This window comes from Cavia porcellus, unplaced genomic scaffold, assembly GCF_034190915.1.
Source record: "Cavia porcellus strain 051 isolate PalLab524CR breed Dunkin Hartley unplaced genomic scaffold, mCavPor4.1 scaffold_31, whole genome shotgun sequence".
NCBI lineage: Eukaryota > Metazoa > Chordata > Mammalia > Rodentia > Caviidae > Cavia > Cavia porcellus.
In genome coordinates this window covers 21,948,718-21,968,294 of record NW_026947514.1, presented here as the reverse complement: position 1 = coordinate 21,968,294, position 19,577 = coordinate 21,948,718, and the positions used below count along the sequence as shown (strand labels likewise).

General features: G+C 33.4%; 1 protein-coding gene across 7 annotated transcripts in view; it reads right to left on the bottom strand.

Annotated features, from left to right (window-relative positions):
• The window catches only part of Cep128 (centrosomal protein 128), a 422,276-nt gene that overhangs the window by 218,374 nt on the left and 184,325 nt on the right, over nucleotides 1-19,577 (bottom strand). For 6 of the 7 annotated variants that reach the window (XM_063241248.1, XM_063241247.1, XM_063241250.1 and 3 more), the window contains one exon: nucleotides 13,163-13,355. In XM_063241248.1, the coding sequence (XP_063097318.1) occupies nucleotides 13,163-13,355 (193 nt within the window). Of the gene's footprint in view, nucleotides 1-135; nucleotides 5,542-13,162; nucleotides 13,356-19,577 lie in introns of those variants that run through there. The other variant, XM_063241253.1, reaches the window with a different exon arrangement.

Sequence of the window (19,577 nt, the reverse complement as noted above, 5' to 3'; positions counted from 1 at the left end):
AAGAGGATGGTTATAAACTTGTATGAGAATTGTGGAAACAGCATTAGTGCTGAATCTAAACCTGAGACATACGGAAAGATACCCTAATTCGTATGAACTCATTCCTAGCATATTTCCCAAAGCTTCTTTATCCTCTTTAATAGTTAATTAGATGGTTTCTCTGTCTGGATTATTTATATTCTGCCTAGATTTACTTATATTTAAGTAAAAATCAGAGTAAACACATGTACATACAGAAAAATGCAAAAGAGCATAAATGCGCTGTAAGGCCAGATTTACATTCTCTATCTGCTGTGCAACCACACATTACATACAATTATATTTTTCAGTCCTGAGAGCTTTGCTTTCTGTCCTTATTGGTGCATTCTTGCCATCCACACTGAGTGAAACAGTCTTTAGGTCTGCACGCAATCCTGGGGGTAAATCAATAACAAGAGTATAAACCATGTCACCTCCTGCTGTCCTTTCTTACAGCAGCTTCTACCTCAGGCCCAATATAGTAAGTAAACTAATCTCTATTTGTTTATTCTGAAAGAAAAGGCTCCTTTTGTTCCTCCTCTATAGCTTGTTTCTTAAGAGCAACTTTTACAGGAACAGTGTTTGCTTAGAAACAGACATTTGGATATAATGATGTTTGGTCCTCCTTTCTTTCCTTAACAAATACCACTGTAATAAATACATTTATCTATTGTGAGAATTGTTGTGCTTATAAAGAATCTCAAACATCAGTAGCCATTTTCTCTTCACTGCCATGGCTAGAAGATTCTCTGATAGATACATAGAAACTATTATGGACAAATGCAGAAGTTAATTTTACTATTTTTTAAATTTAAACTTTAAATGATTATTTGCTCTGTCATGAAAAATGTTTTTACAGGAAGATATAAACATTAAAGAATACCTGTATTAGTTGTCTCTCTGACTTCAGAGACTAAGGCACTGTGTTGCTTGAATATACACCTCTGTAAAGTATACACATGAAATAGCCAGAGTGGCCAAAAGCAAGATCTGTTTCTTAATAATAATCTTAAAAAATAATCAGATCATCTCCTACATTTGCCCACAATTATTACATTTCACTACAAATGAGCTACACCATGAGGATACTGCTTTTCTGTTTATCTTTGAGAGATACACAAATGTTGCTGCCACAGATGTTAGTTTGTAGAGACCTCATGGTTTTAAGCATTCTTTGGTCTTAGCAAATTCTTCCAACAGCACTTCACATATTTTTTCTTAAAATGAAAATTATTTTTGATGTATGGTGGATAACTCAATAGGCAGAATGAAGAATGTAGACACTGTTAACAGTGATGGTGAACCTTTTAAAGATTTCAATGATAAAACAGCCCACCGCAGCATGCATGCCAAAGGTTTGCTATCACTGCCCTAAAACTTCAGCTGAGTATGCAAGCTCAGTTGTAGCAACTACCTTCTGATAACATCTCAAGCTGTACGTATTGGGCTGGAAGTATAACTCAGAGGTACAGTACTTGACTAGCATGCACAAGGAACTGGATTAGATCCACAAAATTACAAAAATAAAAAATAAAAATTTAAAATGAAAGGTATAGATCTGTCTTAAGGCCAATGTATGTAGTATATGCAAAATACAAAGTGAATATAAATGTTTACATTTCAAAAATTTATGTATGGCTTTTGTTACTGTTACAAATAAAACATTTGCCACTTATCATTAAAAAAACTTTCAAACATTTATTATAATAAAAGACATACTGTAATTAAATGCCCCTCAAAATATTCTCCCTTGCCTTGAATACACATGTACCAATGATCTTGCCAGTTTCTGACACAATTCTAGAAGTCCTCTTTTCGTGTAAGAGGTGTGATTAAAAAAAAAAAAAAATACAGTGAGTGCTGCTGCCCTGTGCCTCCGATGGAAAGGTAGGATTGTAAAAATATTACAGTGCATCCTCATCTACCTTACTCACTGGATAAGGTACTGTATGACTTCTGGTTCTTCCTCTAAAGCAAAATGACCATAAAAAGTAAATGTTTTCAATCAATTCAGAACATCAAATCAGCCACAACAGTGCAACAAAAGGCACAAAGGAGAATTTCCAGAACTATTTTGGAAAACGACAATACTAGGAAAAGTCTGTTCAAAGTGAGGAAGAATCTTTGAGAGGGGTTAATGGCAATTTGTCTTTTATTATAATAATAGATTAAGTTTAACTATTCACCATATTTTTTATCAGACCATGTGCTTTTGAAAGCTTCAAAGAGTCAAACGTGTCATGAATACCAAATTATAAGTTAGCCAGACAGAACAGTTCTCAGAGATAGTTGTTCAATGGGATTTATATAGATGCCCATAAAACCTAATTGTCCTGAGAACTGTATTATTCTTTACTTATTCAGAACTTCAATAACACAAGAGAAAAGTGAGAACATGAGTGGCCGATTAAGTAAATTATCACTTGCATGAAACACATAAGAAAAAGATTGATCTCAGTTTTCTATTTATGATAAAGAAAAGTTGTACATAAAATTAGAATTAGCTTCATTAAGAGTTTGATGCTTCTGTGAACTAGTAAAAAAATTATAGGTTACCACACACTGAAACAATATGAAAGAAAATTTTAGATATATAACAGCCATCAAAACAAAGGAGTTATATCTTTTTTTTTTTTTTTTTTTTGTCTTTTTCATTTTTATCGGTACCAAGGATCGAACTCACAACCGCCTGCTTGCAAGGCAGGTGCTTATGCCGCTGAGCTAAATCGCCCAGCCCCAAAGGAGTTACATCTAATAACCCAATCAACTACTTTTTTCAAAATGAGTATATCTAGTTATGTAGTTATAATAGTCAAAAAGGTTGTTGATTTTTTTTTTTTTTTTTTTTTTGGTACTGGAGATCGAACTCACGACCTTGTACCTGCCAAGCAGGTGCTTATGCCACTGAGCTAAATCCCTGGTCCAACTGTTGAAATTTTTAAAAGCAATTTTTTATCTAACTATTAATAGAAAATTTAATATCTTTATAAATTCCAAGAATAGATTTCAACAAAATTAGATATAGGTTAGCTCCAACTTGCAGGTATACCGAGGTTGAAAGAGTATTGCTGGTTCAATTTAATATGTTATAGGGCAGCACAAGCCCAGGCTTGAGTTTTGGCAGGACCTCTCCTAACTGTAACTCACTGTCAAATTTTGGAGGAATAATCTACCCACACTTGCCTCCCAGTCTCAGCTGTTTCAACTGTAAAAACCAGAATAAATAATCTCACAAAGTTATTTTAAATAACTTATATAAAAACTTGGATACCATCAATGAACAATGGTCACCCTGAGGAGAATGAGAATTTTCAGTTAAAGATCCAGCATCACTATATAGGAATGTGGCTAGAAATCTTAAAATTGTATCATGGCTAAAATGACTTGTAAATTTCTAGAGTTCAAAGTCAAATAGTTATCAGTAAGGAAAAAACAAATCTATAATCTACATGATATAGGAAGAAAAACATGTATCAAAATCTATTTAAATATTATTTCACCCTGGAAAAACAGAAGGACCTTATATTGACAAATATCCTAGTTTCAAAAGATACAATGAAGAGTGCTAAGCTAATAAAGGATATAATCAGAATGGCTTAGCAGATAATCTAAAATGTTTTTCCAATACTTTCTATTTGTCCCAGAGTAAAACCTAACATTTATATATCTTCAAAGAACAATGTAATAAACAGCAAATGTCATGCACTTGTATCTAAAAACTTTAAAGTACATCATAGTAAAAGTGAAAAAAATTCCACAGCCAATGTGCCAAAAAGGGGAGAGATTTTACATACAAAGAGGAGGGGAAAAGTGGTGTTACTTCTGTAACAGTTTGAACTTCGAGGGGGAAAACTATGCCAAGGTTGGGAGCTGGGGAGTCAAAGAACCAAACCTGTGTTTTAATGAAGATTCATTAAGCAGAACTAATTAGAACAGTAGTCTTGAAGATGTGTGTATATGTGTGTGGTTTCTCCCAAAAAACACTGTTATTAGGAGGTCGATTGTGGGTGTGTTGCAGGTAATTTATTATTAAAAATACAAAACCAATGTTTGCGAATGATTTTTTTTTATTACTTTGAGCATAGACAAGATTTTCTGTAAGATATTTGTAACCCTTACCAGCTGTGCTGTGAAACACCAGAGAAAACTGACAAAGAAACAGATAAATGGAACCCAGGAAACCGTGCAGCCTCGAAACCACTCCCTACAGTGGAGCTGCATGGGAAAGTCATCTGTCTTGGCTTCCAGGAGGCACGTGGTGAAGACCAGTCCAGCAGAAGGCAAGGACAAGAGGTTTAGATGGTCCGGACAATATGAAGTTTCTGCATTCCTTACAGATATCAATTAATAAAGAGCCACATAATGCATAGGCTGCATAAGGGTTAATGTATATGTCCTACTATTTGGGAGAGACAGGTTGCCTGAATATTTGGTCAAATATTATTTTGAATGTATCTGTATGGGTGTTTCTAGAAGAGATAAACATTTGCAACAGCTGACTGTGTAAAGCAGTGTGTCCTCCGCAATATTGCTGAGCCTCATCTAATCCATCAAAGGTCTAAACAGAACAAGGAAGCCTAAGCAAGGACAAATTGGCCTATCTGTCTGGATGTCTTTGAGCTAGGATAGCTATCTTCTCCTAAGACTGAGACTCAGACCTAAACTTCTAACGTAACCTGTTGTGGTTCTCTGGCTTTGAACTCAAATAAGGCCCATATTACCAACTCCTTTGTATCTTCAGCTTGCCAAGTAAGTAGTAATCTTAAGATTGTTCTGCATCCATAACTGTGTGAGCTCATTCCCTATCAAACATACTCATACAACTCATTTTGGTTGTTTCTGATTAGTACAGGAAGTCTAAACAGAGAGGGAGACTGGACGTGTGGGAGAAGACAAGGAAAAGTTTGTGCAGTCCCTGGCTGCAGTGGACAAGGAAAAGGGGAGATGCAGGCTTTCTTTCACATCCTGAAACACAGATAAGCTTCAAACGCTCTTAGGAAAACTCAAGTTAATAAATTAAGAAACCTTTCCTGAAGTTTCAAACTGAAATTTCATAGCTGGACGAAATATAAGCTTTATATACCATAGGGTACTATTCTCTATTTTTTAAATTTTCCACTTAAACCTTCACAATAGGCGTAACTTGATTTTCAGTAACCACATCTGATACCTAAACATGCTAGATCTCAACTTAGTCTGCAAAAAAGTACATTTAAATTTCAAATGCTCTAGAATTCAATCATTATGATTTTTCAGATCCAAGATGTCACCCAAAATCTCACGTATTGAGAGGTGGGGTTTTGGAAGGTGATGGGATAAGGAGGGCACCACACTCACCCGGGGCTGAATGTGCTGCCAGGAGGTGCGGCCAGGAGAAGGGGGCTGCTGGGGCCTGACCTAGGAGGTGCACAGTCTTCTTTCCCAGCTCCTCTCTTTGCTCTCTGCTTCCTGGCTGCCATGGAGTGAGCAACTCTCCTCTGCTATACTTTTTATCATGTAGTTTCTGCATTCAGCTTGAAAACTCTGAAAACCAGGAGCCAAAATAAACCACTCTGCTTTGAAATTGTGGGGGTCTGGTATTTTGCCCCAGAGACAGAAAAGTGATGAATGCAATCATGAACTAAAGTTTAAATAATGTTCTCTACGTATCAAGTAAAATAATCTTTCATTATCTCTAATAATCAACATAACTTAACTGAACAAGCTGGAGAGAATGTAAAAATAAAATAGCAAATTTCTGTCATTGCTATTGTCTATTGTTTTTGCTTTTTCTGAGATAGGGTCTTACTATGCAGTTCAAACTCGATTGAGCTCACTTTGAAGCCCAGGCTGGTCTCAAACTCACAATGATCCTCCTGCCTCAGCCTCCCAACTGCAGAGATTACATGGATATACCATCATGCCCAGAAGTTTTTAATTTTAATTAATTAGAATCTCAGGGAAATAAAAAAAAGATTATGTGATATGTATATATACAAGTTGTATACAATTATGTATCCCAAAGATATACTCATAAAAATATTATATGCTAAAAATAAAAATTAACCAGAAACTATAAATGAATAAATTATACTTAGAAATAATTCCTTAGATTATTTCAGAATATTTGAATATTACCCTTCAACATAGAATAGAAAAGGATTGTTTTGCCTTGTCTTTGGTCTACACAGTAAGTAATAGTTCTATAAATGTCATGATTGCTCATTATTCTTTCAATAAGAAAAATCTGAAAACTGACATAACATGAACAATAAGTAATATACAAAAAATGAATGAGCATGTGGCTAGGAAAATCATTAAGTAACATACAACCAAATGAAAAGTGATAAAAAATGAAAAGTGATATAATCTTATTTTTGCCTTACATGTTAGGAAAAATGCCTGCTGTTCTCAAGTCCTTACTTTGTTTCTCTCATAAATGAATTCTAAAAAATTATTCTCTGTTCATCCATCAACCACTAATTTCAACACAGCACAGAGAAATCAGCTGAAAAGAGCTTCTTAGAACGTGGGGAACAGAAAAAACAAAGGAAAAACATATTTAAAGAAAAAGTTGAGATCACCACTGGTGAACTTTTGGAAGTAGAGTGCTATCTTTAAGAATTAATGCCTTGAACAAAGAGCAATTTTGATACAGTAGAAAAAGAAAAGCTAAGTCATATTTCTGGTACATAGTAAAATATCTTCACGAATGTCTAAGGTCAGAAGAATGGGTGCATGTCATACTAGATTCATGTCTAAGCAAACACTTTGCCTTGGATCTCCTCTACATAATAGACACATACTGGGAAACTAGGTTTTAACTATTTATTGCAAAATATACTACAATCTGATTTAAACAGCCAAGAACTACACAAAAACAGGTTGCTCACATTTAAATTTTAAAAAATGAAATTACATGTATATTGCCAGGAATAATTAACTTGTTTCTAAGCAAGCAGGAGTTTTCTGAGGGAGATTAATACAATCTGTTTTTTTGGGGTTTTTTACTGTACTGTATCTTTGATTTAAATATTCACTGTATATCTTGATCAAGCCACACAGATAAATGATTTACAGCAATTTCTGTCAAATAAAAACACCAGATCTGATGTCATATGACTTCTGGCTCTTTCCCAAAGTCAAAATGATTCACAAAAGATAAACATTTGGAATCACATTCAGGACACTGAGGCAAAGAAAATAACAACTAAAAACACTCAGAAAAGGATTTCTACCATTGCTTCAGAAAATGGCGGGAATGGTGAGACAGTGCTCAAGGAGGCATTCTGCAGGAGATAAACGGCAATACTTCTCGCTGACTATAGTGAACTTTACAAATTAAAATAAAACAAGTTACTAAAGATTTTATATACAAATCCAGTGGTCACTCTCCAATCCTACTATCTTTTTCTCTAAATGGCTTTTCTTTGAGTATTATACAAGGAAAGGTTTGGCATCTCTCCTCAAATATCTCCTTCTATGCTGAAATATTCTCATCCCTTCTTTGAGCTTAAAACAAATGCCAATTAGTTTCAACCACAGATGTTGAGAAGGTTAAGAGTTAAAATAAGGAAATAATTACTGTAATAAGTGAATCTGCCAAAAACAGTAGCTTACTCAAAGTGCTAAAAGGTTAATGCCAAAAAGAAATCTTTAATTCTTGTACCCTTTTTTCCAAGATTTATCCTCTACCTTCGCTTTTCATCCCACCCACCTACAGTCCCTGAGATTTTGCCATTCCGGTTAAACTTTCTTTTTCAGGTTGAATCCTCCGATTCAGGATTCTTTCTGCTCAACATTTGTAAGCATCTTCAAACTTTTTTATGGATCATATATATAGAAAACATAAGACTCTAAAAGTTACAGTCATTCGATTTTTGGGAACTAATTTAGATGTACACATAGTTCTAATACTCTACTTTTCTCGTATTCAGGTATTTTGAATTTCTTATGTTATACTAGAGAGGTAACTCAAGTCATAGTACAAAATGGAGACAGAATTACACTAATAATATTACACTATCCCTAAGTGAATCAGGAAGCTCTTAGAGACTACTGTCATGAAATGAATAAAAATGTTAATCATTGAAATACTGCTATTATAAAATCCAACATAAAACTGAAATATTAGGAAAGACAAATAATTGTAACCTAATCCTAGAGCGCCCTTCTTTAAGATCTGTGAAGAAAAGAAAAACGAATTGTTACAACTTCCTTGTTAATTTTAGCTTCTAAACTAGGCATAGTAGCCATGCCTTAAATGCTGCATTCAGAGAGACAAGACAGGACCTCTGTGACTTCGAGGCCAGCCTCACTCACTGTGACCTACACAGCTCAAGTCCAGTCTGAATTACAGAGAATACTACGTCTCAAAACATTAAAAAAAAAAAAGTAAAAAATTACTTTATAGTAAACCTCATAGTTTCAGAAGCCTTAAATCATACCTAAGTTCAACCAGCTGCAACTTACATCTCCTTAACACTTTTTGTTACTAATAACAATAAAGAATGTCTCAGTTATTTCTAAATCTCTAAGAAGGCCATCGCATTAACCTCTAAAAGATTTCGTCTCTTTTGAAATACTTCATCCAACCCAAATATATAGGCCCACAGTAATCCAGGACATACAAGACAACTCTGTCAATTCAGTAAAAACTCTTTGTCCCTGAGCTTTATTTAAACTGGCATATGTCACTTATCATGACATTCAATCAAACCGAAAATACTACTTCTGAGAATGACTCTAATTTCATCATGCAGGAAGTTTCCCCACTTATAAACAAATTAACTTTGCTCTACATAACAAGTAAGCACTAAGATACTGAAGGGAATGAAATACAAGTTTCTACAATACTCTTTGAAACTTTAAAAATATCTAAAGTTAATCACCAATTTTGCTCTTCTTAACATCTGCTGTATCACAGAAAACAAATCCTCAACTAAACCCTGCAAGGAATCTTTTTTTCTATAGAAGTCCTGCTTCCTCTGTCAAGATTCAAATCAAATGATATCTTCTAGCCAAAAAAAATCCCCAAATAAATATCAAAACAGGTCAACAGTACTTATCTTTCAATAAGAATACGTTCCCAATATTTTTTGTATTATATTTATTTCACTCTACAACGTGTTTATAAATCTAAAGCTAGGACACCTTTAGTTTGTACCAGATTAAAGCCCTGATAAATTCTGAATCCAACAGACAACACCTCAGAAAACTTCTTACAAAAGGCAAGAGATTCATGGACACCAGTCTGGATCTTTGTGAGTTCAATTCCCAGTATCAAAAAATAAACAAACAAAAGGTCTGGTCCCTCACAAAACTGTGGCTTTGTTTCCATTCATGATTTTTAAAGGAATATATATATATTTTTTAACATACATTTTTAAGAAATATATATAAATATACATTAAGAATATGTATCTCTAGCTTTCCCTCATATCAGACCAGTTCTTATTTCCTGACGTTCTCATTTCACCCAATTTTAAGACCACTGAAACATCTGAATGTTACATGAATCTTCTCTCTCACCTACACTGATCTTAAATGTTGCCTGTTTTTCAATTTCTTTACAAATCTCTTTCTTTGGTCCCTTTTCTTCATTAACAGAAACTATAGAAAGAGGGCCTTAGATAGATAATCTAAGCACTTTTAAAATACATGAAAAAAAGAACAAATAAAATTTATACTAACAATTAAGAGTCTGACAACTTTCTCTTAGAAGGAAATAAAAAACAATAAGGAGCACAGCAATGATTGTGGACATAGAACACTGTGAGAAAACTGACATGTGACATTTATAGAATACTTCAGAGTAAATAATGAACGTAACATTTTTAAGGGCACACAGAAAATCTGCCGACATAGAGCAGGATAAAGGTCACAAAATTTAGACTCAGTAATTTCCAAAGGTTTTTAGTACACTCTATAAAGGCTTTAAGTTAAAAATCAATAAATTTTTAAAAACCTACAATACCTTTCCCACACAGTTTTTGAAAAAAAATCAAGCAACACATTTCTTTAAAAAAAGCCTGTATCAAAGAATAAATCAGAAAGGAGACTTTGTAATTTAAACTAAATCATAATAAAAACATAACCTCAAAATTTTTGAAATCCTCCTAAAGTATTGCTAAGATAGTCACAGCTTTAAATGAGTATATTAGGAATGAACAGTATGAAACAGTCCAACTGAAAAAATAAGAAAAAGTAATGACATATAAAGCAAATGATATAAGAGAAATAAAAACACAGAAATCAATAAAATAAAAAGATAAATATTATAAAAATACAAAAGTTCTTTAATTAAAAATATTTTTAAATTAACCCCTAAGCAAGACTTATAAAGAACAAAAGGCATAGAAAATACCAGTAACAGGAATGTAATGGAAAACTCAACACTGATCTTAAAAATATTATAAAAATATTTATTCTAATAAATTCAATAGAATTTCTGAATATTTATTGACACGCTTTGCAAAATAAAAATTACAGGCCTAAGTGGCTTCACCAACAAAGCTTGTCATGCATTTGAAAAGAAAAATATAGACTCTATGCAAATATTCCAACTATAATGAAAGAAAAAACACAACTCAGTTTATTTTATGAGGCAACCATTACAATGATATTTAAATCAAGTGATATTATAAGAAAAGCTACACGCCAGTATTCCCATGAATATTTTTGGTATCAGCAATCAAACTCAGGACCTTGTATTTGCCAGGAAGGTACCTTCCCGTTGAGTGACAGTCTCAGTCTTTTACACATATTATTAATAGTAAACTATTAATAAACCATTTTCAGCTATATATAAAAGGAAAATATACTACAACAAAGTACAGATTTCTAGGAATGCAAGATTAGATTAATATTTACTGGTGGAATCAAAGAGTTGATTAAGGTTAGGATAAAAAAGGAACACAACTGTGTTAACCTACAGTTGATTTTCATTGTATACAAGGAAAACACTAAATACTAAGGATTCATCAGGAATAACAACAAAAAGTTACTTGAATAAATAAATGATCTTAGCAAGTTTGAGAAATACAATGTTAGAGCTGGGGATTTAGCTAAACTGCATAAGTGCCTGCCTGGCAAGCACGAGGTCGTGAGTTCAATCCCTGGCACCAAAAAAAATTAGTATTTTTTAAATCAATTGTAATATTTTCATATACAAGAAATAATCTCTAGAATTCAACACTTTAAGTGTTATTTTTAATTGTATTATAATAAGAAAATGAGATAATTTTTTAAATGATGAGCAACACTCATTTGCTAAAACCTACAAAAAATGAAAAAACTTAATATTCAGGGACAAGACTCAATAGTAATATGATATATCCATTCTCAAACCTATATATTAAACATAATCATATAAAGATATGAGCAGGTTTTTAAAAAAATAACAAACTGATTCAGAGTTGTACAAGGAAAGTAACATGTAATCTGAAAAACTATCACTATAATTCAAGAAGTAAAAATAAAAAGAATCATACTGAGAGATAAGGACTTTACAGGCTTACCTACAGAAACTTGTATAATTTGACTATAATTATTTAAGTAAACAAACATGGATCTTTTAGATTTTTCCTTACTGCCAAATTTGTGTATTAATAGTATATACTGTATTAATCCTCATACAAAGAAATTACTTACAGGGTAATAACAATATTCATTGAAAATAAAACTGACTTGTAATCTACTGTTAATTAGAGAGTAGATCATAAAGTATACAGAGACCATATATCTTTTATCTATTAAGTCTCATAATTATATGCTATTGTGCTAGCATATTAAAAAAATTAGAGCTTCCTCAGATATTCACTATTTACACAAATTGTCTTTCAGTTGCCCTACAGCAAGTTTTCAAAATGTGATTAAAGATTGTTGAAGACTCCTAATAATAATACTAAAGTGTGATTCACCTTTCCCTACTTAATTCCTCATTATAACTAAAAATGTAAAGTACAGGTTTTCCAAAGGTAACATATATTACAACAGAAAAATGCAGAGGCAAAAAGAACTAACTTGTTTCCTTTTATGCTATCAACTAAAAAACATTTGCAAGGCTGCTCTTCTTTCTTTTTTTAAAGCTTTGGAACGTCATTAATTTTTGTTTCCATGTTAACAAAAAATGGATATAAAATTATAATTTTCTTCTTGAATATTTTAAGTTCTCAGTTTTACTTTTTCCTATAATAAACATTGCTACACATTACACATTGATAAATGCTCTTTGAGTCATCAAAAATTTTAATAATATAAAACAATTTTGATATCAAAAACATTAAGAATCACTGTAGTATAGTAGTAATAAGTGGTACAGGGGATGATAACAACCCTTAAATATTAAAAAGGAAAAACATAAAATTTATTTGTAAAAAGATTATCAAATGTTACTGTTTAGATTTTTAGACATTACACCAAGTACCCTGCAGATCTAGTAAATTTCATCAATAAAAAAAGTTTAAGGCCCAGAAATACAAGATACACATACACCCTTTCTCAACATAACCACTTTTGTTCCTGTTCCCATCATAATGCACCTCTACTATAAGAGAATGGAAAACTAATTTCCCAAGTCTCCTGTCTAACTATTAAAGTTAGACGCTGCCTGCATAGTAGACCCTGCCACTGCTCTTCCAAACTCTCCTCTCCCCTTTTTGCACTTGCCTCCACCCTGCTTACCACCTTCTCATGCATTGTATATGTTGTTCTATTTATTGCATTTAGTCTCTGTCCTTCCACCAAACATAAGGTAAACTATGTAAGTACAGTTTTATTCTGTTTCATTTACTAATGTGTTCTTAGCACCGAAGAGTGCCAAACACAAAATAAATAATTTTCAAATGATTTAGTGGAATTTTACTGAAGTCAAATGCAAACTCTATCATTTTACCAGGTGAGAAGAGATGTCCTAACAAACTGATCTCCACTCATCCAGTAGATGACACATGCGCTGCACGTGTGAGTGATGCTATGGCTGCAGGGAAACTCTTAGGGCTCAATAGTTCTCCTAGTCTCAGAAATGAAGAAAGATAAGAGAAGAAACAAGAACGAGATGGATATGGAAAAGGTTCAAACTAGAGGCAGTATAAGTAGGCTTTTTTCAAATAAGTATTCCACGAATATCAGCAAAGACAAATAAGAATAAGGAGAGCTAACATACCTTTCTTCTCCTGATGTATTTCTACTAGAAGCTGCTCTTGCCGTTCTATCTGCTGAAATAGAGACTGGAGCTCAGATTCCTTGTTCTGGGTCAGCTCCCTGAGTTGCTGTCTGCAGAGCATCAGCTGATGTCGCAGATTTTTCTCTCTGTTTTCTCTTTCCTTTAGTTCTTCACAGAGCCACTGGAGTTTAGTCTAAAAAATGAAGTATCTAATTTTTAAAAATCCAGCTAACAGTAGCATTTCAAAGTGTGAAAGAATAAAGCCACATGACAATAAACTGAAAGAATATAGGTAACTACCAAATGTAAGTAAAATTTTTAAAATTCACGCTTTCATTTGCATACAGGCTTATTAACAACTAAAAGCTGGTTCAGAAATAAACTCACAATATTCTTAGATTTTTATGAAATACTTGATATACTCCATCATCCTCAGAAAGGAATCTCCATGGAAGAGCTTGCCTATTACATTTCCAATCATACTACAAGTAGTGTCCTCATCTGACAAGTAAGGCAGTAAGACAGGCAGTGGAAAATTAAAAAAACAAAAATCCCAGGACAGGAAAATTCAGAGAGACATATTAAAAAAAAAAAAAAAAAAACCAGATGAGATTCCTAGTAATGAAATACATACTGCCATAGGTCTAATGGATTAGGAGAGGGAGAGGTTATCCATAAACAAATGAGGATGGGATCAACATTTGTCCACATTTAAGAGGGTAGGAATTCATATAAAAAGAAGGTTTGTGTTTTCTCAAGATAATTTATCTTATTTTCTGCTATTAGCTTTTTGATTACCCAAGAAACCATGTATTAACATAGTTATTGATATTTGAAACTGTATCTGAGACTAAATATGTATGTATCTCATTACTGAATATGTTGTATAAATACGCATTTGGAAAACTAAAGAAACATGTTTGATTTATGCACAATAATCAATAAGTGTTCTCTTTTATACAATATACACTGCATGTGAACCATAAACTTACAAAATAGTCACTAAAACTCAACATTTCTGCTGTTATTCAGCTATCACCCAGGTAGAAAAAACTTCATGATTTGCACAATCCTGTCACTAAAAATACAGCCTACATTTATTGGCTTTAAGTAAGTATTTTGTTATTACATAAATGAAATACATTTGTACATCAGGTAGTAAGACTATTATGGTCATTAACAATGTTTTCTGAGTTTGTTAGAAACCTAAAGCCATTCTCTGGTTTTTCATCAATGTTGCTAACCTTCATAAATCCATTGAATACTAAATACCATGACTATTATAGCTATACACTGAACATGGGTTCAAATTTTTCCCTTAAAATAAAAAGCTAAGTTAATATGCTAAAATTTCTATATAATCATGATGCTAATTATTCCTGACTTTTTGTGTGTTAAATCCATTTGTGTTCCCTAAGTTGACAAGCCTTGTAAAGTATACAACTTGAGGAAAACACCTTAACCTTACTGCTTCTCCCTCCATAATACTACAAGAACCAATATTGATTGCAATAGCAGAAATTTTTTCGGTAGCATTCCTAATTGTATATGGATAGGATAATTGATAGGATAGTATATTGTATAGGATAATTATATATGCCTAAACATGGTACATTCCAAAATCAGTCAACTAAAAAGCACATCTGTAACCAAATATTTAAAAGGAATCTAATTCTGACAAATCATGACTTATTATATTTGTTAAAACTATTATGTTAACTAGATTTACTTTGCATTTATTAAGATTTTTCTTGTAAAACTTTATAACTGTAGCCTGTTAACATTCTGCAAAAGTATGACTTTTAACAGAAAATTTGAATAGTATTTTAAGATGGTAGGCAATTATCTATAAAATAGATTGGCTACACCACTGACTCTCACTATCCAGAGGAAATTACACTAGGATCAAGACCTCTTATTCCCACTATGAAACTGGTATAACTGACTCCGGGTGTTCAAAACCCAAGGTCTAAGACCTAGCTAAGGAAGATAAAAGGGCAAAGAGTACAGCCAATACTTTGATCCTTATCCTCTGACCCAGAGCACAATGGGACCTCAAAGAAAATGGTCCTATGACTCCAGGGAGTCACACAACCTCCCAAGCAGATGCCAGAGGACAGGAGTCAACCAAGATGCCTTGTGCTTAAAGAAGAGTGATGAAAGAGAGGCTTGCCCCTACTTTTAAGGGAAGCCATATGGTCCATTGCACTCCAGGACACAAACAGTAACATTAAAGGGAGCCAATAAAGCTCTTTGTGTGTCCCTAAAAGTAACCCCTGAGAAAACTTTCTTGACCTTAATACTAAAAAGTAAGTCAATTTTGATCACCAACTTGACTTTAAACACTCAATGGTAAAGTATAAAAGAGTAAAATAGTTGACATTTAAAAAGAAAATAGGAGAGATTATCTTTTGTCTCTTCCCCTAAGGTTAAGGAAAATAAAGTCTCTCAGGGAAGAATGACACAGGCAGACAAAGGGAAGAATTAACAGCCAAATTCCTTGGCCTTTACCTTCTCCTCACTCAAAGCATAATTTGTGTTTTTTTCTGGGACAGTCAGGGACTTAAAAGTCATTTTTGCTCTGAACCATGACTCTTCATGTGGGCCACAGATACCCAAGAAGTAACTAAAAGCAGGACAAAGCTTCACCATTTTGTGTCCTTTTTCACCCTAAAACTTTAGATCAAATTCCTTTTGAACTTTGCATATAGGTATGTTAATTATCTAGGAAGTTGTCTTCTCTTTGAAAGTTAGCAATATAAAGTTGATTAGCACTGAACTTATATAATCATACTTCTTTCAAGATTAAAGAAACCAGAATAGATTATTTCCTGGGATATTCAACAATGCCTTAAATGCATTATGTATACCATCATGCATTATGCATATCATTATGTATATCAAAAGTATACCAATAAAATTAATTTTAAAAAAATAATGCCTGGAAGCATCCATCTGTGACCACCTAGACTTCAGGAAAGGCAGAACCCTACCTGTTTCAGACTATCACTGACATAGATAATACTTAACTGGAAGGGAGCCTACCACTTAGCTAGAAAAACTTTAGAGCCATTACAGCAGGACTGAGATAATGATCAACTGGACCCCAGCCCACTAGTTACTCCTTAAAAGCTGGTGTCCCAACTTTTTGAAGATTCCTGTATCAGAGTATCCCCTTCCCCTCATCAAAGCTAAGTTTCTTATTCTCTTTCAAATTAAAGTTGTTTTTTTGTTTTTGTTTCTTTACTGAAGAGAAAAAAAAGAGGTTAGAAAGTTAATACAGGCAACTCTTTCTATAGCCTCTAACTTCTATCTAAAGATATTTAGATATTGGAAGGAATAATGTAAAAGAATTATTCCTTTGCTCTTCAATACAAAAAGATTGAGTCATGTCTCAGGACCTTCCCAAATAGGCAACCCCAAGTCACCACATGATTTTAAACACTCTAAAACAGTCCTTAGCATAATAAGAAACAAAATGAGTGAAGGAGAAATAAAAAGGGAAAATCAGGCTAAATTATTGGCCAGCTTCCTTGACCAGAACTCACACCTACGTAGGAAAAGTTCTAGGCCTCTCCAAGTGTCAAGACTTCATATCTAAAGAGTCTGTGTAGAGTAGTTCACTCTATCATGCAGTGAAACTGAGATATGGCCCATTGACCAAGTGCTCCTCACATTTATCAGCTGACTGATAACATCCCACAACCAGAAAAAAAGCACAGTTGCAGAAGTCAGAAGGACTATATACAAAGAGCTCCTGTGACATAAAACAAATATTATCAGATTCAATCCTCCAGTTTAATGGTTTTACCCAATAGTTTAAGTGTGCATATAGAAATAACTTCACATTTCCTCAGTGCTTTCCTATCTACCCCATTCCAATCTCTGATCTTTGTTTATAACTTAAGGTCAATAACTATCATTGATAAGAAATAGTGATGGAGGGGGCTGGGGATTTAGCTCAGCGGCATAAGCGCCTGCCTTGCAAGCAGGCAGTCGTGAGTTCAATCCCCCGTACTGATAAAAAGCAAAAAGACCCCCCCCCAAAGAAAAGAAGTAGTGATGGAACACAAAACAAAACAAAAATTTTAGTCTGTCCCTAAGAGTAATCCACCAGGTTTTCATCAGAGCAAAAGAAAACAATACCAAAAACCCAAAATAAAGTATTGAAGCAGATCTGTTATTCAATGAACTGTATCCTTCCAAATTTCACACCTAGAAGCTAAAATCCCAAGCGTGACTATAGACACAGAGCTTTAACAAGGTAAGGAAGCTTAAGTGAGGTCATAAGGGCAGGTCCCTAACCTGACGCCATGCCTGAAGTCCATTTAAACTCCTTAAACAGTTCTCTTAAGGGACTCACTTTCCCTTAAGACAGAGGAAAGGGAGGTACAGAAAAGGTTGCCTTCTGCAATCAAAGAAAACATATCTCACCAGAGAATAAACCTAGCACCTTAATCTTGGACTTTTAGCCTTCAAATCTGTGAGAAAATGATCATCTGTTATTTAAGCCAATGTGACCCAAGCAAACTAACATAATATGACCTATAGTTTTAATTTACTCCATGAAGCCCTTACTCAATTGTCAAACAAAATTAAAAACAGGCTATAGTTAGATGCAGATTCTTGTTGCAAATTGAGTATGTATGCAGAATATTATTAACCCAAAACAAAAATACCAATTTATGGAAATTTAATCAACCAATGATCAATTATGACAATCAGTGTTTGTTAGCTATAATACTCAGCATCTTCATTAAGTATCCCAAAAAGCAGCTTGAAACACAGTATAGGAATAACTTTTAACAATTCCAAATAATTAGTTGACAAGGCAATTAATCATAAGACAAAATTCATTCTATTAACCACTCACAGGAGTATTTTACAGATTACACAATAGGCCCATTTATTTAACTATATCAACAAGCATTGTTAAATAAACCAAAATAGAAAATTTCAAAATAAAATGAATTTGTATGTTCATAGTTGCCAGCTGCCAACAAGGTGGGAATATTTCGCAAATATCTAATAAAACTGTAACAATGCCCTTTTTAATCTGTGAGAAAACTCTACTGAGTTTTAGAGCAAAAAAAGTCACTAGGAATAACTCAAAGCTAAAAAACAAAAGAAAACAAAAAGTCAAATAAAAACACTAAAGTTTATAGGATTAGTAATATTAGAACCCATAAATTTGCTGCTTTATCTATGTCTTCTTCTTCAAAACTCTAAAAATAATTTTGAAAGAAAATTCTTATACGAGAACCAAAGGAAACAAAAGATAATGGAAACTATTTAGAATGTGCTAAAACATGAACTAAACCAGAACTGCAAAATTCAAATCCACACAACCTAAAAATGTAATTGTAATTGTATATAATACTTTCTCCATGTTTTCCTTAGTCATGAGTGAAGCAAAAAAAAATCTCATTAATTTAATACGTAAAGTACTTTTCTCTAATGAAACTTAATGTATTCCATTTATACAATCTGAAGTGCATTTCCAAGAAATCAATGAAGAAACTGAGAATGTTTTCATTTTTGTAACTAAAGGATAAAATATTAAATATTCATACTCTCAGTAAGAATTAAACACTCTGGTCCAATACTTCTCATCCTATAATTATTAAAACATGTATCCCTGTCACTAAGAAGACAATGTTCACAAATGCAAAATGCATACTCAAAAGTAGATTATACAACTAATGGAGAAAAACAATGACACAGAGTTCATAAAACTCAAGCTCTAAACGTATCTCATAACTATCCAGCTTTATGCCCTCAGATATATAGCTGGGGAAAGCAAATTTTTTTTAATGCCTACCACACATTATAACACAAAAAAATGTAATTCTAGAGATGGTTCCAAACAAGGTAATACAGAAAAATTCCCAAACAATGTGGATGTATATTAATACCACAAAGTCTACAAAAGCTCTGATAAAGGCAATCAGTGTGAATTAATCATGTTTATTGAAATCTCATCTGTCCCATGAATAAATTCCCAGTGGTCCTCCTGCCTCAGCCTCCTAAATACTTGGACTATAGGCCTGTGCCACCATGCCCTTCAACAGTGCTTCTTGCTACTCTGAGGTTTCATCCTGGAGCATACTTCTCTGCTCTAGATTTGAGAAATTGTCCTTACTCCCTCATTCTGAAACTCTTTGTTTCTTCTCATTTCTTTTCATGACATGACCCTAAATTCTGGTCTGTGCCTGTGTCTTTGCTTCTCTGAGACTTTCCTGACTGAACAGAATTTTCTGGATATCAAAATCCCTGTAGTGAAATGTCTGTCAGTAACTACAGCCAGCTTCCCTACTAAGTCCCTGCAGGCCCATTCATTCTGATATTAACCCAGCCTGGTGTCTCTAGTTGGGCTTGAAAAGCTAGACAGCTCCTTTTTCACCACGTTGTCACA